The sequence below is a fragment of the Salmo salar genome, chromosome 03, assembly GCF_965601325.2.
Source record: "Salmo salar chromosome 03, fSalSal1, whole genome shotgun sequence".
Lineage (NCBI taxonomy): Eukaryota > Metazoa > Chordata > Actinopteri > Salmoniformes > Salmonidae > Salmo > Salmo salar.
In genome coordinates this window covers 10,955,350-10,979,538 of record NC_138293.1, presented here as the reverse complement: position 1 = coordinate 10,979,538, position 24,189 = coordinate 10,955,350, and the positions used below count along the sequence as shown (strand labels likewise).

Sequence of the window (24,189 nt, the reverse complement as noted above, 5' to 3'; positions counted from 1 at the left end):
AGGAAGCGGTATCTCTAACTGGGCTAAAAACTCGCTAATTGGAAAAGAATATCAACAAATGTGCACATGCGCTGCTCATTCATTTGTGAGTAATTGAACGACCGCTCGTGGGCTACCTCCACCAATAGAATTCTACTCCGTTGCGCTCGCGCTCTGCCTACAACAAAATCACAGACTCAATCTTGCAAAGTTAGATTTGTTTTGGTTTGTTGCATTGAAAAGGGTGTGATATAATGTTGATTCTATGAAGTGCAAACTAATGGTGCGAACTCAAGTGAAGTTCAATCTCTTGTCATCTGCGTGGCAGTCGTGGAGGAGGTGCGCACACGCGCAGTTTAGAGGGAACATTGGTGACATTGATGATGAATATGAAATTGAACATTTTAGAAATGTCCCTTTAACACAGTTCGCATAAAAATCGGCAGACGATTTTTATGCGATCCACATTCGGTGCGATATGTGCAACCCTTAATCTGTCGAATTTGGTGAAGGAAGTAAAGGAAGTCAGAGAGCGTTCCTCAACGTTTTGGCAACCAAAAGGCAACAGCCTACAAAGAGACTAAAATCTGCCTTCCATAAAATACATCAATCTCTGCAACAACAACAAAAATCAAAAACGAACATGCATAGATGATTCCCAGCAGAGCGCGCTGTGGTGCATCATTGCTTTCCCAGAAGTCCCATATCACAAGGCTTGCGTGTCACCAGTGCGTGCTGGTTGTTACGGTCTCATAGAGGTGACGAACCAGGGGAAAAGTGGGTTATGCTAGCTAGCTGTGTTTCTATCGTCTATCCTCCCCAATAGCAAGAGGATGCCTGCACGTGACCAATCATAGAACGTTGCTCAGCGGACCTGCCATTACGTGAGCCCCAATAGGCTGGCTGAACGCAGGTGCTACAATAGAAACAAATGAGAAGAAAAAAACTGTAGACTTCACAGCATTGCCCCAGTCGCTACATAGTGTGAGTGAACATGGTTCATGAGCCATATGGGGCTAAAGGACAAACCAGAACCATGCATCAATAAGACATTACTGCATAGGAATACATTTTTACACAAGCCAAAGAAATACACAGAAATTGCATAAAAGGCAAGACGCAAACATTTGTCACAACCACTAAGATTTCCAACAGTCAGAGAAGATTGTGGTATAATTCCAGGAAGTCAGCAACTGTCATAGAAGTCAGCGGCTGTTCTTTCTCTCTCCTGATTGGTGACTGTGAAGATGTTTCCCTGATTGGTTAAATCTCTACTAGCTGATTGGGCCAACAGAGGAATGTAACTCTTTGATCAGCTGTAAAAGCCTTGGCTGCACTGCGATTGGCCCACTTCCTCATAGGGAGGGAAATAAGAGAGGCTCCTTTTTCTGTTGCTATGGCTGGTTTGGAGTTAATGGTTGCTATGAAGCTCTGGGAGTTAAGTGCAGATTGATTGACACATGCTCAGTTCTTTTTGAACTAAATGGATTCAAATGGACTCAACTGGTGGGAATTCCCCTATGGAGTTGCTGCAGTATGTTAGATCTCTCTCCAAATCATCAGCTGCTCTTTTCTGCCAATCTGATAAAAACCCACTCACACACTTCACTGCTCTTGTGCCAGTTATTAAGGAACACAAAACGTGTAAATTCTGAATACCTACACATTAGTTAATTCTTTACAGATTGCAGTACAGTGTGCATTTGCAATGCATAGCCTACGTGGTTTTAAACACAAATTCATGTTTTATTCCTTCGCATTAGAGGCCCATTAAAGTTTCAGGCCATGTCTCAATAGAGATCGTTCATTCGGAGAAAAGTAATGGCTGAATTATGCATACAAATTAAATATGAATTCATGATTGAAAATACAGCGCATAGGGATGGTCGACATAAAACGGGAAAAAACGTTTCTGAAGTTATTTAGAAATGTGTTAATCTCCGGTGTTGGGAACCTATCTGAATTCACCATTGATGTAATTTTGTCTGGGTCCTGGACTGGACACATTGGCTTCCTGTGTTTAAACATGATGTTTCCATATTTACCAGTAATGCTGTGTGGTGGCTTAATGCCACTGCTGGGTTTGAGAGGTCCTAATGCCGGCCGCTCTACTCCCTAATCCTGCCAGATTAAATCATATGATCTGTATCAATCTACATTCGGTGGGCCTAGATTAAACGGGCTCATGGAGGAAATGCTTTCAAAGAGCCACAAAACACCCATGGTATAGCCTGCATGCCTGCTATCAGCAGCATCTCCTTCTTTAACGGGATTGGAAGTTGTTTTACCAGATGAAAAGGGGGTTACGTTGATACGACGTGGATGAGACCACTAACAACTAATTTCATACAAATAAAAATAAACATTGCTGTATTTTGTGAGTCAATGTGTCAATGTTACACTGTGTGGGTTATGGCACGGCAGCCATATTGGATCACACTGGATACATATGGAGTAACTATTTTGTTACTCCACCTCTATGTTGCTATTGACTGATTCTGTAACCATATTGACAAATAGATGATGGTGTGATGTATTGACTGATTCTGTAACTATATTGACAAATAAATGATGATGTGATGTATTGACTGATTGATGTATTGACTGATTGATGTATTGACTGATTGATTGACTGAATGATTGATTGACACTCACTCTCCCCGGGCTCCTTGGACTTCCTCCCGCCGGTGTTCTTCTTCATCATGTTCCTGCCGGCGGTGAACAGGTTGGTCAGCTCGTCCAGAGGGCTGGTCGGTGTGCGTGAGCGTCCCGTGGACACATTCTGCATTGACCCATGCAGCCTGCCCCCGACCACGCAGTCCTGTGGGGGCGAGCCCTTTCCATGGGGCGTGGTGGAGGCGCTGCGCGGCAGCCCGCCCGGGATCAGGCTAAGCGGCGTGAGGCAGCGGCCCATGCTGACGGGAGAGGGGCAGGCTGAGTGGCTGTGCTGATAGCCGTGGGCTGAGGAGGCCGAGGACTTGTAGAGGGTGCAGGGCAGGGGCGGAGCCGACGAGCGACCCGACACAGTCAGGGTGGGCGTGGCTGTCAGCTCCCGGCGGAGGTGCGCCAAGGGGGGCTCGGAAGAGGAGGTGGGTGACTTGTTGTAGGCGCAGGGGTTGTCCATCATGGGCAGCTTCGTCAGTGCATCCACAGGGGTGAGCGGGGACTCGTCCGAGTTTGGCGAGCACTGGGCCGGCGCCGGGGGGAACACCAGGAGTGGCGGCCGGTGGGTGAGCAAGTTGGGAAACGGCGCAGGGATGTTGCATAGGGGGATGTTACGCGGGGTGGAGCAGCGGTTGAGGGGCTCTGGGTCCAGTAGCGCCGGGGTGGGGCAGGCAGAGCGGCACCCCGGGGGGTCCCAGCAGTAGTCCAGATCATCCAGGAGAGGGTACTTCATCTCCTCGTACACAGACTCTCCCGGCTCCTCGTCCTCACTCTTGGGTGCCTCTGTGTGCCCGCCGCCCCCAACACTGGCGCCCATCTCGATGTAGACAGGCTCATCCGAGTCGGAGTGGTGGCTGGGGCTCTCGTCGCTCGGCGGAGAGGGGTTGGGCTCGTGCTCGGCAGAGGGGGAGTGACTCTTGGAGCCAATGTGCTTCCTGATGTAGGAATCATCGAAGGAGGTGCTCAGCTGGGTGTTGGGGTTCCTCCTGGGTTTGGGCGGAGGGATCCTCTTGCAGTCTTCACCGCAGCCTTGTGGCGCTGAAGGAACAGAAAACAAAAACGTTCAGCCAATCAGCATAAACCTTATCGTTGTATTACTACATGTTACATGGCATTAGGTCACAATAGCTGAACGACATTCATTGAGTCAGATATATTTGATACATGACTACATGCAGAAACAGTCCCAGGGGCTCCTCTCTATGACTCAACCGCCTTCACCACACACACACACGCACGCACACACACACACAATTTATCCCTTTCATATACACCCTCAACCTTAATCCAACCTCTACATACTCACATTCCACTACACACACATACATACAGGCAAACAAGACCAAAACACAGGCTGCACACTCACTGTAATAAAACACGTGTGTCAATGCAACAGTGCTTTATATCACAGCACCATTCCGTGCATCTCAACCGAATAATGAGGCCATACGGGGAGACTCTTTTTAGCCATGCATCTCAACCTGAGGTGACATTAGGAGATTTGAGCTCAGCAAGCTGTGGTCCAATGTGTGTATAGACGTCTCAGTGTAATTTGTGTCTCTGTACTCGGATGGCTTGTTATTCTTACTACCATTTTGCTAACTGGGTTGCATGGTGGATTTTGAGATCTGTTTCATGCACTGATGATGAATTCATCCTCCCCACCTCCCTTCCCCCTCCCCCGTAGTGGATGTGTTCACCCCGCCCCCTCTCCATCCTGGGGGAAATGGAATCTAGGTCAGTCACTTCTCCTGAATGAATTCTGCCTCTAACTGGTCCCTCCCCCTGTTCCGCTCAGAACCCAATCTGGCTCACGTAACAACCCTCCCCTCGGTGAGGAACACCCCGACACTCAGACGGCGATTGGCCCGGGACGCCTTAGAGCTTCACCATTGCCGCCGCCTCATTGGCACGCTGCCTGCTGTCGTTCTGATTGGCCGGGCTACGGGGGGGGCTTGTTTCTGTGGGATGGTTGCTGTGGCACAGGAGAAGAACTGTGTGCACACGGGGATCCCCTCCAATCTGAGGCAGTCAGGGCAACTCCCTAACCAACCGTCACAATGGCATGCACATCGAACTGTAACGCGGTCAAATGCGACCGTATATTCACCTTTAAGTCTCTCACAGACTATATTACTATATTATATTACTTCAATAGCCTGTTCATTTCTTGATCATTTTGCAGCACTTGATGTTTCTTTGATCAGCAGGTGGTTTCTGTTCTGTCAAAGTATCTTGTTATTTACATGCTACATGATATAGGCGTACATCTGTACAGCTGAACAGTGATTGAGTTTATAGTTAGGTGCTTATGCTCCGTTAGTTTACATCCCTAACCAGTAACCGCAAGGCCACACTACTGCTTTTACAGCATTACAAGCATTTCGCTATGCTCACAGTAACATCCGCTAAATATATGTATATGTGACCAATAACATTTGATTTGAATAAAGTAAAAACAAATCATATCTGATCAGAGATTGGTCAAATGTCCATTCATTCGTTACCTTGTCTCTACACTTTCTACTTATGTTTTCTATCACCATCTTATTTTCCAATGTGTCCCACTCCCATCATTCGTTTCATTCCTCTGTTTTCATTTGAGATCCACTGTTATTAGTAAATGCAGGTGAACATGTAACAGTTGGCAGTGTCCTCTTACACTTTTCCTCACAACAGATGCGGAGAAGATTACTTTCATCTACGTGGTGAGGATAAAGGCTAAACTAAACGGCTCACACCAGGACATGAAGATCAGGGCCCAGTTTCCCCAAGAGCATTTTAAGGTTTAAGTTCATCGTTAGAACCTTCGTAGGAGCATCGTTAAATCTCCGAGCTTTTTCCCAAATACCATCGCTATTAAAGTTGCACTTGAAAACACTCGTAATCTAACAGTTTCCTCAGACCAGTAGAACAGCTAAATGCGTCGTTAGATGATTTTCTGTCCACTTTATACACAGAAGATCTCCGCTAAACATCTCTGTGACTGAGATAACATCAGAACGAAGTTGACTACAAATACAAACTTGCCAATGTCTTTGCCATTAATACAAACAAGGGACGTATAAAAAGATATGCTTCAAATGAAAACTGAGATGACTACATTAAAATATAAACAGTAAGCTATAGGCATATTTCAATCATATTGAAATACATTTCATGTTCAATCAATTGAGGTTTATTTTGCTACTTGTTGGCTACTATCTGTAATTTGTCTCAACATATTCCATGATGTGTGACAACGTGTGCAATGATGTGCCAAATTGGTGTATTAGTGCATTTTTATTGGGTTAGCATTAGAATAATCCGCCTCAATATTTGCAGCCGTAGGTGAGAATATCTCTCTAGGGGCTGATCTGTTGTCAGTATTGTGAAATAATTATAACGTTAAGGAAAGATTTGAATGGAGAAAACTGATCCGATAGCAGCGCTTCCTTTCTTTCGATCCTATCAGTATCAACACTTAGCAACCGTTCTCTCTGCGTGGTGTTTTGGGAAACGCATTTTACATCTCCGTCCGTTTGTAGGAAAGATGCATCATGTTAAAACACAGATTAGAACGCAGAAGGCAGATTACTGTAGAACGCAGATTACTGTAGAACGCAGATACTGTAGAGCGCAGATACTGTAGAACGCAGATACTATAGAGCGCAGATACTGTAGAACGCAGATTCTGTAGAACCCAGATACTGTAGAACGCAGATTCTGTAGAACCCAGATACTGTAGAATGCAGATTCTGTAGAACGCAGATACTGTAGAATGCAGATACTGTAGAACGCAGATAATGACTGTAGAACAGTCAGTCAGATACAGACTGTAGAACAAAAGATACTGTAGAACGTAGAACGCAGATTCTGTAGAACGCAGATTCTGTAGAACGCAGATACTGTAGAATGCAGATACTGTAGAACGCAGATACTGTAGAATGCTGATACTGTCGAGTGCAGATAATGACTGTAGAACAGTCAGTCAGATACAGACTGTAGAACAAAAGATACTGTAGAACGTAGAATGCAGATTCTGTAGAACGCAGATACTGTAGAACACCGATACTGTAGAGCGCAGAACACAGATACTGTAGAACGCTGATACTGTAGAGCGCAGAACGCAGATACTGTAGAACGTAGAACGCAGATACTGTAGAACGCAGATACTGTACAACCCAGATTCTGTAGAACCCAGATACTGTAGAACCCAGATACTGTACAACCCAGATACTGTAGAACGCACATACTCTGGGGAGGCATTTTGCACGTGGTTAGCTTTCATCACCACATCACAAATGGGACCGGTCACTTCGCACGCACCTTTCAAACCTTCTCAAGTCTGAATGAGTCAGTAGTCAGGTTGTGTTACTGTGTAATCCCAGAGGAAAATGAGGGGTGGGGTTAGAGAAACCTGAGGGGTGGGGTTAGAGAAACCTGAATGACCTTGACTTAGGGACTGCTCATCCTTGACACGACATCGTCGAGGGATCCAACACTGTGACATCATCGGGGGATCTAGAACTGCGACATGTCCGTGTGGAGAGGAGAAGGCCCAAATCAAATCTTGCTAACCAACAGTCCCATGATTGCAGGCAGCCCCCAGGCGTGTATTCATGGATGCCAAGGGAAGCCAGGCTTCACCAAAAATGTACCAAGGAAAAACTATTTCTTTCTCTCTGTCTTTCATAATTTTCCTTCAATTCGCAAGAGGATGAATGCATCTCACTGGAGAAAGAATTAGAGAGAGCAAAACAGCGCCCCTCTGTCTCTGTATGTGTAGGCCATCTATCTGATGCTATCTGGTCATAAAGAGTATGACATTGCTGCTGCCTGTAGCATTGAATGCAAGAGAAGCCAGAGAGCATTTGGCCTCCTTTGATATTTAAAAAAAGAAAATAATAGCCAATCATCTATGAGCTAAACTGACTGAGCTCAATTGTGAATGGTCCTGGCGCACCATAAAAAAAGTGTCAAGGGAAGCCAGTTTGGATTTGGCTTCACTCCTATTACATCGCATCGATAGAAATACGTGATTGACAGAAACAACTTGAATTGTTGCATATTATTGTGTTGTTGTCCTCCGCTGGCTAGCTAGATAAAATTGTCCCTTTTCTAAATTAGCCATGGATAGAGATAGGGATTTGGCCTTGTGGTTTTACTTCATTCTCCGTACTGGCCAATGACTATAATGGCGATTCTGATCCAACCATAAATTCATAAATTGTGCCCCGGGACTGAGAGGATGGAAGTTCAACATGTAGCTTGATGTAGAAGGCTAATATTAACTAGCTAACACTGCCCATGAAAGGAAGTTAGGCTAGCAAGAAAGCATTTTAACCAGGTAGCCTAGGACAACAACAAATAAAAGTGTGTACTGTATGACAGAGTCATAGAATGTTTCACCAACATGAAAGAGGAGGATGGCATTTCTCTACATGTAGGGTGAGTTAACATGTTTTTTTCTACTTTCTTTGCGACACTACGTGGTTCTAAATCAATAGTTGTTTAGAGGTCCAAAAATTTCAGAAACATTAACTTGTTAGACCATGCTGTAGGTCATGTAACTGTTTGTTACATGCAATATGCTTTGTGGACTTCACCGGACAGATGTTGCTCTCCGGTTTTGTGATGAAACAAAGGTGTGGTTGAATTTATTCTGCCACTGTGTCTTCTTATTGTCTCAGCCTTAGGCATACAGTGTCTTCAGAAAGTATTCAGGCCCCTTGACTTTTTCCACATTTTGTTATGTTACAGCCTTATTCTAAAATGGATAAAATAAATACAAATCTTGAACAATCTAAACACAATACCACATAATAACATCACAATACCCCATAATGACAAAGCGAAAAAACGTTGTTATAAATATGGGCAAATGTATTAAAATAAAAAAACAGAAATGCCTTATTTACATAAGTATTCAGACCCTTTGCTATGAGACTCGGAATTAAGCTCAGGTGCATCCTATTTCCATTGGTCATCCTTAAGATGTTTGTACAACTTGGAGTGCACCTGTGGTAAAGTCAATTGATTGGACATGATTTGGAAAGGCACACATCTGTCTATATAATGTTCCACAGTTGACAGTGCATGTCAGAGCCAAAACCAAGCCATGAAGTCAAAGGAATTGTTCGTAGAGCTCTGAGACAGGATTGTGTCGAGGCGCAGATCTGGGGAAGGGTACCAAAACATTTCTGCAGCATTCAAGGTCCCCAAGAACACAGTGGCCTCCATCGTTCTTAAATGGAAGAAGTTTGGAACCACCAAGAGTCTTCCTAGAGCTGGCCGCCCAGCCAAACTGAGCAATCGGGGGAGAAGGGCCTTGGTCAGGGAGATGACCAAGAACCCGATGGCCACTGACAGAGCTCTAGAGTTCCTCTGTGGAGATGGGAGAACCTTCCAGAAGGACAGCCATCTCTGCAGCACCCCACCAATCAGGCCTTTATGGTAGAGTGGCCAGACGGAAACCACTCCTCAGTAAAAGGCACAGGACAGCCTGCTTGGAGTTTGCCAAAAGACACCTAAAGACTCTCAGACCATGCGACACAAAATTATCTGGTCTGATGAAACCCAGATTGAACTCTTTGGCCTGAATGCCAAGCGTCGCGTCTGGAGGAAACCTGGCACCATCCCTAAGGTGAATCATGGTAGCCTAGTGGTTAGAGTGTTGGGCCAGTAATCGAAAGGTTGCTAGATTGAATCCCCAAGCTGACGAGGTAAAAATCTGTCCCTGAACAAGGCAGTTAGCCCACTGTTCCTAGGCCGTCGTTGTAAATAAGAATTTATTCTTAACTGACTTGCCTAGTTAAATAAAGATAAAATAAATTAAAAATGGTGGTGGCAGCATCATGCTGTGGGGGTGTTTTCAGTGGCAAAGATGAACGGAGGAAAGTACAGAGAGATCCTTGATGAAAACCTGCTCCAGAGCGCTTAGGACCTCAGACTGGGGTGAAGGTTCACCTTCCAACAGGACAACGACCCTAAGCACACAGCCAAGACAACGCAGGAGTGACTTTGGGACAAGTCTCTGAATGTCCTTGAGTGGCCCAGCCAGAGCCTTGACTTGAACCCGATCTAACATCTTTGGAGAGACCTGAAAATAGCTGAGCAGCAACGCTCCACATCCAACCAGACAGAGCTTGAGAGGATCTGCAGAGAAGAAATGGAGAAACTCCCCAAATACAGGTGTGCCAAGCTTGTAATGTCATACCCAAGAAGACAATGCTGTAATTGCTCCCAAAGGTGCTTCAACAAAGTACTGAGTAAAGGGTCTGAATACTTATGTAAATGTACTATTTCATTACTGTTTTATTTTTTTACATTTGCAAATGTTTATTCTTTGTCATTATGTGGTATTGTGTGTAGATTGATGAGGGAAATAAACAATTTAATACATTTTTGAGTAAGGCTGTAGCCTAACAAATGTGGAAAAATTCAAGGGGTCTGAATACTTTCCGAAGGCACTGTATATATCACAGTGTCAAGGCATATTGTCACGATTGTCGTAGGAATGAGCGGACCAAAGTGCAGCGTGTGTGTTGTTCCACATTTTATTTATACTGTGAAACTATGCAATACATAAATAGACGTAATGACAAAAACAACAAACCGTGACGCAGAGGTGAAACATACACTACTCAAAATTAATCTCCCACAAACCCAGGTGGAAAACCCCCTACTTAAGTATGATCTCCAATTAGAGACTTCCCTGTGGCTCAGTTGGTAGAGCATGGTGTGTGCAACGCCAGGGTTGTGGGTTCGATTCCCATGGGAGGCCAGTACAGAAAAAAAATAAAATAATAATAATAATAATGTATGAAATGTATGCATTCACTACTGTAAGTCGCTCTGGATAAGAGCGTCTGCTAAAATGACTAAAATGTAGAGACAACGAGGACCAGCTGCCTCTAATTGGAGATCATCCCAAACAAAGCCCCAACATAGAAATACAAAACTAGAACCAAAAACTTAGAAATAGAAAACCTGGGGGAAAAAACCCTGTCATGCCCTGACCTACTCTACCATAGAAAATAACATCTTTCTATGGTCAGGACGTGACAGTACACCCCACCCCCCCTAAGGTGCGGACTCCGACTGCACCTAGACAAAACAACAACCAAACCCCCCTGTGTTTGTTTTCTTAACTGTGTGGTACACAGCATTATTTAGCTATGTAGTTTGTTTTCTTAACTGTGTGGTACACAGCATTATTTAGCTATGTAGTTTGTTTTCTTAACTGTGTGATACACAGCATTATTTAGCTATGTAGTTTGTTTTCTTAACTGTGTGATACACAGCATTATTTAGCTATGTAGTTTGTTTTCTTAACTGTGTGATACACAGCATTATTTAGCTATGTAGTTTGTTTTCTTAACTGTGTGGTACACAGCATTATTTAGCTATGTAGTTTGTTTTCTTAACTGTGTGATACACAGCATTATTTAGCTATGTAGTTTGTTTTCTTAACTGTGTGGTACACAGCATTATTTAGCTATGTAGTTTGTTTTCTTAACTGTGTGGTACACAGCATTATTTGTTGTAGTTGTGTAGTATTTTCCCATGATTGTTGGCTGTTGCATAATGGTCTTGATTGCGTAGTTGTGCTTTAAGTAGCATTTTTCATAGCTGCTTAGTAGGCCTATCTTCCCCTAGCTACTTGAGTTACAGGCTATGTTTGAGTATCTAGTCTCGTTGTTCAACACTTACCATCCGGATTGGCCCTGCAGCCCCTGCAGACCAAGGTGGGGCTGTGGTCCACTGTCTCAGAGGAAATGCTCAGCTTGGTAGCCGGGTCCCTCCTGGGTTTGGGTGGGGGCTGCTTACGGGAGGTAGGGCTGCCCACCTCCTCCTCCCCACCGCCGTTACTGCCCCCGCCCACCGAGTGTAGTGACTGGGAGGGCACGGCAAAGCCCAGCCCGCAAACAAGCTGCGGGGGGGCTGGCATGGTCATAGAGCCCATACGCAGGTGCTTCTCCTCGGTCACCACCTCTTCGCCCGTCCTGACAGAGAGAGAGAGAAATGTTTGTTATGATACATGACGAATGGCTATACCATTGACAGCATCTTGACTGGCTACATCACTGCTTGGAATGTCAACTGTTTGGCATCCGACCGCAAGGCGCTACAGAGGGTAGTGTGTACGTCCCAGTACATCACTGAGGCTGAGCTCCCTGCCATCCAGGACCTCTACACCAGGCGGTGTCAGAAGAAGGACCAACGTTTCGGCATAAACGCTTCTTGAGGAAGGCACAGTGATGCTGAAACGTTGGTGTTTTACCCAATAAATTACTGGGAGTTTATATATACACTACCATTCAAAAGTTTGGGGTCACTTAGAAAAGTCCTTCATTTCTCAGAACAAGAATAGACTGACAAATTTCAGAAGAAAGTCCTTTGTTTCTTGCCATTTTGAGCCTGTAATCAAACCCACAAATGCTGATGCTCCAGATACTCAACTAGTCTAAAGGCCAGTTTTATTTCTTCTTTAATCAGAACAACAGTTTTCAGCTGTGCTAACATACAGTAGTTGCAAAAGGGTTTTCTAATGATCAATTAGCCTTTTTAAATGATAAACTTGGATTAGCTAACACAACGTGTCATTGGAACACAGGAGTGATGGTTGATGATAATAGGTCTCTGTACGCCTATGTAGATATTCCATAAAAAATCATCAATTTTCAGCTACAATAGTCATTTACAACATTAACAATGTCTACACTGTATTTCTGATCAATTTGATGTTGTTTTAATGGACCAAAAAATTTGCTTTTCTTTAAATATATTTATAAACTGGGTGGTTCGAGCCCTGAATGCTGATTGGCTGACAGCCATGGTATACGAGACCGAATGACAAAGCATTTATTTTTACTGCTCTAATTACATTGGTAACCAGTTTATAACAGCAATAAGGCACCTAGGGAGTTTGTGGTATATTAGCCATATACCACACCTCCTCTGGTCTTATTGCTTAAATATAGAGTGTGCTACTGTCTTTATTTAATTTTATAACATTCAAAAGAGTAAACAGATGTAGTTAGTTACTGTGACAAAGATGTATCTTTAAAGGTGGAATCTGCAGTAGGGGGAAACAGTGCTACTGGTCGCCCCACCACCGTTTTTATTGTTTTAGTTGTAGAGCTGAGGAGCGTCGTGCAGCGTGGTAAAACAACAATCTGTACATATTGATTCATGTTTTAGTTGTAGAGCTGAGGAGCATCGTGCAGCGTGGTAAAACAACAATCTGTACATGTTGATTCATGTTTTAGTTGTAGAGCTGAGGAGCATCGTGCAGCGTGGTAAAACAACAATCTGTACATATTGATTCATGTTTTAGTTGTAGAGCTGAGGAGCGTCGTGCAGCGTGGTAAAACAACAATCTGTACATATTGATTCATGTTTTAGTTGTAGAGCTGAGGAGCGTCGTGCAGCGTGGTAAAACAACAATCTGTACATATTGATTCATGTTTTAGTTGTAGAGCTGAGGAGCATCGTGCAGCGTGGTAAAAAAACAATCTGTACATATTGATTCATGTTTTAGTTGTAGAGCTGAGGAGCGTCGTGCAGCGTGGTAAAACAACAATCTGTACATATTGATTCATGTTTTAGTTGTAGAGCTGAGGAGCGTCGTGCAGCGTGGTAAAACAACAATCTGTACATATTGATTCATGTTTTAGTTGTAGAGCTGAGGAGCGTCGTGCAGCGTGGTAAAACAACAATCTGTACATATTGATTAATGTTTTAGTTGTAGAGCTGAGGAGCGTCGTGCAGCGTGGTAAAACAACAATCTGTACATATTGATTCATGTTTTAGTTGTAGAGCTGAGGAGCGTCGTGCAGCGTGGTAAAACAACAATCTGTACATATTGATTCATGTTTTAGTTGTAGAGCTGAGGAGCGTCGTGCAGCGTGGTAAAACAACAATCTGTACATATTGGGCTCTTCTATCACACATGCGATGATGTCAGAGGGGAAAACACTGTGTTTGTTGTTTGCACTAACTTCTTTTTTCTTGTAATATCTCTAACAGAAGTGGCTGTTACACCATGAAGGTTTCCAGCTTAAGAAAAGTTCTAACATCACCGATACATCAGTCCTTCCCTCACCTCTGGAAGTCTGTCCTTTCACAAGACCTTGAACCAAAATAATAGCACACAGCAGTCTACCTGTGTGTGTGTGTGTGTGTGTGTGTGTGTGTGTGTGTGTGTGTGTGTGTGTGTGTGTGTGTGTGTGTGTGTGTGTGTGTGTGTGTGTGTGTGTGTGTGTGTGTGTGTGTGTGTGTGTGTGTGTGTGTGTGTGTGCTGGGTGTGCATGTTTCTGCTTGCACTAGTCTGTTTGTGAAGACTCAAATGATGGAAGCGACCAACATTGAGAACCACATTGGTGCCATTCAGCCGAGAGAAAATCTCTCTGTGGGTTGCCATTGATTTGTGTTTAACTCTGCGCACGGTTAGCTCAGCGCTCCCAAAACCCAGAGACCGAGAGACACGATGGAAGTCCCCCACTCCAGCCTCCATCAATCCCCCTTTAAAAACATGGATGATTGGTCTGAATAGAGCGGCTGTTGTGGCAGGGTGGGGGTTTTGACAGTCACAGGACTGTACTGGCCAGAGAGTACAGAGTAGATTTCTGACTCTTACTGCCAAATGGTAGAGACTTTAGCTTCATTTAAAATTGTTTGTTTTTCTTTTTTGATTATTTAGAAGGTCACCAGCAAATGAACAGAAGGAGTCACTGAGATAATTGGAAAGTTTAAATGCAGTTTGGAGATGACGAGGCCGTTGGACCTCGTTATTTCTCTTATATCATCAGATTGGAAAATGCGTCCAATAAGCTTTATTGGTCAACACTTCCAATAGATACAAAACAACACTACACTGAACCATAGAAAAACAAATAGCCCAACAACTATTGTCTCTCCAACAACACAACTATGGCCCTTTTTGCATATGCACACACCCACTCACATAGTGGCCACTGAAACGGCTGTGCGTCGTCCACACTGTGTTGAATATGTAATTCCTTCTCAGTGAATCTTTCTCAGTTGGCGCTCAAGTACAACTCAAACTCCTCACTGGACTGGAGTCTTCACCATGTCAGTGGAACAGAGTTCAACACTGAGGGGTTATTAAGTCCCAGAGTTTATCCAGGAACGACACAATAAATCAATGCTTTAGTCCAAATAAAAAAGCAGTTGTTACATTTAAGTGACGATGTGTGCTCACAAGTGCTTGGATGGGTGGTTGTGGGTTTGCAGTGGGTGTTTGGGTGTGGTGTGGGTTTGCAGGGTGTGGTGTGGGTTTGCAGGGGGTGTTTGGGTGTGGGTGTGCGGGGGGTGTTTGGGTGTGGTGTGGGTTTGCGGGAGGTGTTTGGGTGTGGTGTGGGTTTGCGGGAGGTGTTTGGGTGTGGTGTGGGTGTGCAGGGGGTGTTTGGGTGTGGTGTGGGTTTGCAGGGGTGTTTGGGTGTGGTGTGGGTTTGCGGGGGGTGTTTGGGTGTGGTGTGGGTGTGTTTGGGTGTGTGGGGGTGTTTGGGTGTGGTGTGGGTGTGCAGGGGGTGTTTGGGTGTGTGTGTGTGTGAGACTCCCACTGACTCTGAGCCAGCTGCAGGAGCTAAGGGTGGTCATTGGTCAGAGGCTTAACTTTGCCTAGCAACTGGGTATCCACGGAAACCAGACACAAAACCAGCCTCCGGACTGCTCCACATAACAAACGCACACGTGCACACCCCAAACATACTCAGGAGACTACAACTCCCAAGTCTCAAACTCCCATCTGTAGTCCTTAACCCGCAGACATCCCTTGAGTACTGACATACAACTGCTACCGTCCTCCAGCAATCAAACCTTTCAACTGAGGGTTCTAAGACCTCAGGGCATCAATCACTACAGTGGAGCGCTGCCAGTCATACCCATGATAGATGTGGCATTGAACTCGCATTTTTTCAAGATCAGAAAGAGAAAGAAAAATGACACGGATCTCCGTGTGTATTCCTGTTTAAGCCTGGTGCCCAGAGGAGCTTTGCTCTAGCTGATGTTATGTAGCCCAGACAGCGGACATTTCAAAACACTCTCTTTGCAAACTTTTGTATTGTTCTTTTCCAAATCATAAAATACACTAAATCTGGTATCTGAATGGCAGCAGTTGTTTTCCCCATATTGTAAATCACGTAATAAGTTCTAGCTTTTGCACTTTAATTAATCAAGTCTGCAGAAATGATCATAATAACCTATCTAATAACATGAACCTACATAATAACATGAACCTACGTAATAACATGAACCTACATAATAACATGAACCTACATAATAACATGAACCTACATAATAACATGAACCTACGTAATAACATGAACCTACGTAATAACATGAACCTACATAATAACATGAACCTACATAATAACATGAACCTACGTAATAACATGAACCTACATAATAACATGAACCTACGTAATAACATGAACCTACGTAATAACATGAACCTACATAATAACATGAACCTACATAATAACATGAACCTACATAATAACATGAACCTACGTAATAACATGAACCTACGTAATAACATGAACCTACATAATAACATGAACCTACATAATAACATGAACCTACATAATAACATGAACCTACGTAATAACATGAACCTACATAATAACATGAACCTACGTAATAACATGAACCTACGTAATAACATGAACCTACATAATAACATGAACCTACATAATAACATGAACCTATGTAATAACATGAACCTACGTAATAACATGAACCTACGTAATAACATGAACCTACATAATAACATGAACCTACATAATAACATGAACCTATGTAATAACATGAACCTACATAATAACATGAACCTACATAATAACATGAACCTATGTAATAACATGAACCTATGTAATAACATGTAATAACATGAACCTATGTAATAACATGAACCTACGTAATAACATGAACCTATGTAATAACATGAACCTACGTAATAACATGTAATAACATGAACCTATGTAATAACATGAACCTACGTAATAACATGTAATAACATGAACCTATGTAATAACATGAACCTATGTAATAACATGAACCTATGTAATAACATGTAATAACATGAACCTATGTAATAACATGAACCTATGTAATAACATGAACCTATGTAATAACATTAGAATTAGAAAAAAACGTTGTCCAGGCAATATGGAAATGTGGCTTTACATGAACAGGGTGGTACTTATTTCATATACTCTGTAGAAATGGTAACAATAAGGTAATAATACCATTCATAGGTCATAAGAATGAAACTCTGCTTCTAACACACAGCTGTCTGCAGGAAAACACTCATGAATATTAACAGAGTAGTGAGTGTCAGGTGTTTAACTGGTGGAGTTATATACAGGATATTTACCAGTGATTGGCTGGAACGCAGACCACAGGTGCACTTGGAACAGCTGGATGGAGGGTTGTCGTTGGGCAGTTCTGGTTGTGTGTAAATAGGCTGCTTGAGTCTCTATGGGACATGGAACGCACAACACCACACCAACACATGATAGAACTGGGTTTATCTCTGTGTGTGTGTGTGTGTGTGTGTGTGTGTGTGTGTGTGGTGTGTGTGTGTGTGTGTGTGTGTGTGAGACAACAAACACAGTGATATGCACAGACTTTTTCCTCACACACAAACCCAGTTATTTTGTTTGTTGGTGTTGTATTGTGCGTTCAAACAGAGACTCAAGTGTTGACACAGAACCAGAACTGCCAGGCGACAACCCTGTGTGTGTGAATAACTACTCCTTCAGATACAAGGAAAACACCAATGGGATGGCAGTACACGCAGGAAGAACCTCCTCACTCAAACCGACGTGGTGATCTGATTGGCCTGCGGCTGTTCCAGCTGTCACCAGGCAGAACACATCTCCTGCTTGCAAGCAATTCACACTTAATCTCCTTCTAACAGGTTTTTTTCCTCTGCCCCTCCCTCTCCTCTCTTTCTGTCTCTCCCGTTTTCTCTCTATCTTCACCCCCTCTCTGCCCCTCCCTCTCCAATCTTTCTGTCTCTCCCATTCGCTCTCTATCTTCACTCCCTCTCTGCCCCTCCCTCTCCTCTCTTTCTGTCTCTCCCGTTTTCTCTCTATCTTCACCCCCTCTCTGCCCCTCCCTCTCCTCTCTTTCTGTCTCTCCCGTTTTCTCTCTATCTTCACCCCCTCTCTGCCCCTCCCTCTCCTCTCTTTCTGTCTCTCCCATTCGCTCTCTATCTTCACTCCCTCTCTGCCCCTCCCTCTCCTCTCTTTCTGTCTCTTCCGTTTTCTCTCTATCTTCACCCCCTCTCTGCCCCTCCCTATCCTCTGTTTCTGTCTCTCCCGTTATCTCTCTATCTTCACCCCCTCTCTGCCCCTCCCTCTCCAATCTTTCTGTCTCTCCCATTCGCTCTCTATCTTCACTCCCTCTCTGCCCCTCCCTCTCCTATCTTTCTGTCTCTCCCATTCACTCTCTATCTTCACCCCCTCTCTGCCCCTCCCTCTCCTATCTTTCTGTCTCTCCCATTCACTCTCTATCTTCACCCCCTCTCTGCCCCTCCCTCAACAATCTTTCTGTCTCTCCCATTCGCTCTCTATCTTCACCCCCTCTCTCTCTCTCCCTTTGCCTCTCTCTCTCCCTCCATCAGCTACTGTAAAAATGGGTTGTCTCATTGACCTACTAATAGGCCTTTTGAAAAAGGCTATCATCAGCTATCATTTCATATTCTTCCTCTAGCTACTGTGTATTAATATTTTCCATTGACAAGAGCTGAAAGGCGGATAGAGAGATATCGGAACACTAGATATCACTTTCACCTCCCTTGGAATTGACACAGAGTTGGGATGACAGACTCGCTTTTGGTGCGTTAACTTTTGCCGCCATGTGTTTTGAGTGAAAAGTTATACGAGTTTGTTCTACACTCCATAAAAAAAGTTTCATCATATGACTGAAGGACCTAGGATTTTGCGCTTGAAAACGTGGACTATTACTTGCTCAAATAGAATTTGCTCATAGACGTATACTCGTATAAACAGTGTTGTGAGTATACAGATAATGAGTAGAAAAAGGACACTGCTGACACTCCTCTATAATATTAGGAGTCAGCTTTACTATCAGAACAAGTGACTAAATGACCATAAGCTTTAAGGCACTGAATACACTCAACACTCTCAACAACATTTGCAGAGCTTACCAGTGGGGTATACTACAAAGCAGGTTCAATGAGTTAGCCAGCTAAACATGCCTAAACAGTCTGAAATATTATTATTTATTTATTGAAGATATACTTGAAATGGGTACGGTCTAATTGACTCAACAACCAACAACAACAAAAAACATATCTAAGTTTATCTTTCTTAATGAACCAGAAAATCAATAGTTATTTGTGGTTATTTATCAAAGTTATCTGGCTATCTCATTGAGCCTGCTTTGTAATATAGCTGTCAGGTGAAATTAATCAATACCCTACAAGGTGTAAGATAACAAGGTAACCAGACATCATTGATGCCACAGCTGATGAGCGATGACTGTTGCAGCTTTGAAAACATCTCTCTTAGATGTTGCAGAGACTTTGGCAACATGTAGAAAGGGAATCTGTCGCCACAGTCAGCATGTAGCATTAGAAAGCACACACAGACACACACAAGCAGACGCCACCAGCTCTATATCCACTGAGTCTGCTATGATCTATCACGGGCGAACCACACACTTTGATTCCACAGCGCCTACCTGTTGACACACAACCAAGGCTCGCGGTCTCCACGTGATGCCCACGTTGTGCGCCCGCTTCCTATTCGCTGAGCTTTCAGATGCCCACGTTGTGCGCCCGCTTCCTATTCGCTGAGCTTTCAGATGCCCACGTTGTGCGCCCGCTTCCTATTCGCGGAGCTTTCAGATGCCCACGTGGTGCCGCTACATATTCAGGTCTCCTCGGCCTCGCTTTCATCGGGACAGAGAGCGAAAGAGGACAAAAACATTTGCAAGACACGACTGACTATCCCAATGTTAATTACAACGTTTTGTAGGACTGTTTATTTATTAAACAATGTATCAGACGACTGAAATGACCGACATTCAGTTAGGGAATATGTATGGCTGGTTTTGAGTTTTGGATCACATATATTCCATCATTAGCCAGTTAACACGTAACCTTGCCTATAGTTCTGTTGATAGGTCCAACGTTAAAAACAACTATACACAAACCACACACTTAGTGTATTTATATCCAATAGTGAACGTGGGCTCATTCATCGATTTTATGATCACAATCCCCCTAACTCTAGCCTTGTCCCAGATCTGTTTGTGCTCCTGTGGCCGCTGTCATCTGTTTGTGCTATCTTGCCAAGTCCTATGGCTATACGGCACAAACAGACCTGAGACCAGGCTACCCTAACACCACTCTCCATATCAGAAGTAAAGACCAGGCTACCCTAACACTACTCTCCATATCATAAGTAGACCAGGCTACCCTAACACTACTCTCCATATCAGAAGTAGACCAGGCTACCCTAACACTACTCTCCATATCAGAAGTAGACCAGGCTACCCTAACACTACTCTCCATATCAGAAGTAGACCAGGCTACCCTAACACTACTCTCCATATCAGAAGTAGACCAGGCTACCCTAACACCACTCTCCATATCAGAAGTAAAGACCAGGCTACCCTAACACTACTCTCCATATCATAAGTAGACCAGGCTACCCTAACTCTACTCTCCATATCAGAAGTAAAGACCAGGCTACCCTAACACTACTCTCCATATCAGAAGTAGACCAGGCTACCCTAACACTACTCTCCATATCAGAAGTAAAGACCAGGCTACCCTAACACTACTCTCCATATCAGAAGTAGACCAGGCTACCCTAACACTACTCTCCATATCAGAAGTAGACCAGGCTACCCTAACACTACTCTCCATATCAGAAGTAGACCAGGCTACCCTAACACTACTCTCCATATCAGAAGTAGACCAGGCTACCCTAACACTACTCTCCATATCAGAAGTAAAGACCAGGCTACCCTAACACCACTCTCCATATCATAAGTAGACCAGGCTACCCTAACACTACTCTCCATATCAGAAGTAAAGACCAGGCTACCCTAACACCACTCTCCATATCAGAAGTAGACCAGGCTACCCTAACACCACTCTCCATATCATAAGTAGACCAGGCTACCCCTAACACTACTCTCCATATCAGAAGTAAAGACCAGGCTACCCTAACACTACTCTCCATATCAGAAGTAGACCAGGCAGAGACAACCTCTAGCCAAGGACAAGTCCCAAATAAGTCAGGAAGTGACAAAGTAACTCTACTCCCTAGAGAGGCCTGCACCGACCCACTGACATCCCAAAATATGGTAATATGCCATAGTCAAAGAGATACATAGACACACACAACCCATTAACACACACACAAACACAACCCATTAACACACACACACACAAACACAACCCATTAATTAACACACACACACACACACACACACACAAGAAACACATACATTACACACATTCTTTCCTCTCTGCAGTATGTATGACAACTCAACAAGTCAGGTAATGACATTTGACCAACACAGCAAGCCATCACTTCAAATCAGAATGAGGGGAAATCCGAAGGCTTGGGTTACATGTCATTGTAAAAGATCCATGGCTGCCATGGCACAATGCAACAACTTAAACCTGTGACTTTACAGGGATGCAATGTATTAGTGGATCTAGGTATAACTGGACTAGCATGCGGTGTGTTGAGGTGTGTGTGTGTGTTGAGGTGTGTGTGAATGGAATTGAGGTGTGGGTGTGTTGAGGTGTGGGTGTGTTGAGGTGTGGATGTGTTGAGGTGTGTGTGTGTCTGTGTGTTGAGGTGTGGGTGTGTTGAGGTGTGTGTGTGTGTGTGTGTGTGTGTGTGTGTTGAGGTGTGTGTGTGTTGAGGTGTGTGTGTTGTGGTGTGGGTGTGTTGAGGTGTGTGGGTGTGTTGAGGTGTGTTGAGGTGTGGGTGTGTTGTGGTGTGGGTGTGTTGAGGTGTGTGTGTGTGTGTGTGTGTGTGTGTGTGTGTGTGTGTGTGTGTGTGTGTGTGTGTGTGTGTGTGTGTGTGTGTGTGTTGAGGTGTGTGTGTGTTGAGGTGTGGGTGTGTTGAGGTGTGTTGTGGTGTGGGTGTGTTGCGGTGTGTGTGTGTGTGTTGAGGTGTGTGTGTGTTGAGGTGTGGGTGTGTTGAGGTGTGGGTGTGTTGAGGTGTGTGTGTGATGAGGTGTGTGTGTGTTGTGGTGTGGGTGTGTTGAGGTGTGGGTGTGTTGAGGTGTGGGTGTGTGTTGAGGTGTGCATGTGTTGAGGTGTGTGTGTGTTGAGGTGTGGGTGTGTGTTGAGGTGTGGGTGTGTTGAGGTGTGGGTGTGTTGTGGTGTGGGTGTGTTGAGGTGTGTGTGTGTTGAGGTGTGTGTGTGTTGTGGTGTGGGTGTGTTGAGGTGTGTGTGTGTTGTGGTGTGTGTGTGTTGAGGTGTGGGTGTGTGTTGAGGTGTGGGTGTGTTGAGGTGTGTGTGTGTGTGTTGAGGTGTGTGTGTGTTGAGGTATGGGTGTGTTGATGTGTGTGTGTGTTGTGGTGTGGGTGTGTTGAGGTGTGGGTGTGTTGAGTTGTGGGTGTGTTGAGGTGTGTGTGTGTGTGTGTTGAGGTGTGGGTGTGTTGTGGTGTGTGTGTGTTGAGGTGTGGGTGTGTTGAGGTGTGGGTGTGTTGAGGTGTGTGTGTGTTGAGGTGTGGGTGTGTTGAGGTGTGGGTGTGTTGAGGTGTGTGTGTGTTGTGGTGTGTGTGTGTTGAGGTGTGTGTGTGTTGAGGTGTGGGTGTGTTGAGGTGTGGGTGTGTTGAGGTGTGTGTGTGTGTTGTGGTGTGTGTGTTGAGGTGTGGGTGTGTTGAGGTGTGGGTGTGTTGAGGTGTGTGTGTGTTGTGTTGTGGTGTGTGTGTGTTGAGGTGTGGGTGTGTTGAGGTGTGTGTGTGTTGTGTTGTGGTGTGTGTGTTGAGGTGTGGGTGTGTTGAGGTGTGGGTGTGTTGAGGTGTGGGTGTGTTGAGGTGTGTGTGTGTGTTGAGGTGTGTGTGTGTGTGTGTTGTGGTGTGTGTGTGTGTTGAGGTGTGTGGGTGTGTTGAGGTGTGGGTGTGTGTTGTGGTGTGTGTGTGTGTTGAGGTGTGTGTGTGTGTTGTGGTGTGTGTGTGTGTGTGTGTTGAGGTGTGTGTGTGTGTTGTGGTGTGTGTGTGTGTTGAGGTGTGGGTGTGTTGAGGTGTGGGTGTGTTGAGGTGTGTGTGTGTTGAGGTGTGGGTGTGTTGAGGTGTGTGTGTGTTGAGGTGTGGGTGTGTTGAGGTGTGGGTGTGTTGAGGTGTGTGTGTGTTGTGTTGTGGTGTGGGTGTGTTGAGGTGTGTGTGTGTTGTGTTGTGGTGTGTGTGTGTTGAGGTGTGGGTGTGTTGAGGTGTGGGTGTGTTGAGGTGTGTGTGTGCTGTGGTGTGGGTGTGTTGAGGTGTGTGTGTGTTGAGGTGTGGGTGTGTTGATGTGTGTGTGTGTTGTGGTGTGGGTGTGTTGAGGTGTGGGTGTGTTGAGGTGTGGGTGTGTTGAGGTGTGTGTGTGTGTGTGTTGAGGTGTGGGTGTGTTGTGGTGTGTGTGTGTTGAGGTGTGGGTGTGTTGTGGTGTGTGTGTGTTGAGGTGTGGGTGTGTTGAGGTGTGGGTGTGTTGAGGTGTGTGTGTGTGTGTTGTGGTGGTGTGTGTGTGTTGAGGTGTGGGTGTGTTGAGGTGTGTGTGTGTTGTGTTGTGTGTGTGTTGAGGTGTGGGTGTGTTGAGGTGTGGGTGTGTTGAGGTGTGGGTGTGTTGAGGTGTGTGTGTGTGTGTTGAGGTGTGTGTGTGTGTTGTGGTGTGTGTGTGTGTTGAGGTGTGTGGGTGTGTTGAGGTGTGGGTGTGTGTTGTGGTGTGTGTGTGTGTTGAGGTGTGTGTTGTGGTGTGTGTGTGTGTGTGTTGAGGTGTGTGTTGTGGTGTGTGTGTGTGTTGAGGTGTGGGTGTGTTGAGGTGTGGGTGTGTTGAGGTGTGTGTGTGTTGAGATGTGGGTGTGTTGAGGTGTGTGTGTGTTGAGGTGTGGGTGTGTTGAGGTGTGGGTGTGTTGAGGTGTGTGTGTGTTGTGTTGTGGTGTGGGTGTGTTGAGGTGTGTGTGTGTTGTGTTGTGGTGTGTGTGTGTTGAGGTGTGGGTGTGTTGAGGTGTGGGTGTGTTGAGGTGTGTGTGTGTTGTGTTGTGGTGTGGGTGTGTTGAGGTGTGGGTGTGTATTATAAGGTACAGGACTGTCTCTGATGCTTTGTTACATGGAACGTTATTGTGAGAAGACCTCACACGAGTATGACGCAACATCTCACATCTATAGACAAGCATGACCAGTCTGTATGTGTGGATCATTTCTCAAAGTGTCCTGTAGGTGTATGAACACATTTTAAGCCTCCTACCTTTTTATGGCTTCTTCCTGTTTTCTCTTCTTGTCCTTTTTCTCCTGTAGGTAAATACTGTTCCTATCATTCCTGCCGTGGTCCAGGTTCTG

The 24,189-nt window shown here is 44.7% G+C and overlaps 1 protein-coding gene across 1 annotated transcript in view; it reads right to left on the bottom strand.

Annotated features, from left to right (window-relative positions):
* LOC106598217 (uncharacterized) overlaps positions 1 to 24,189 on the bottom strand; it is a 43,084-nt gene that overhangs the window by 13,570 nt on the left and 5,325 nt on the right. Inside the window, exons 2-3 of the mRNA XM_014189279.3 lie at positions 11,338 to 11,630; positions 2,635 to 3,681 (exon numbers count right to left, since the gene is read on the bottom strand). Coding sequence (XP_014044754.3) covers positions 2,635 to 3,681; positions 11,338 to 11,590 — 1,300 coding nt within the window. The 5' untranslated portion in view covers positions 11,591 to 11,630. The remainder of the gene's footprint in view (positions 1 to 2,634; positions 3,682 to 11,337; positions 11,631 to 24,189) is intronic.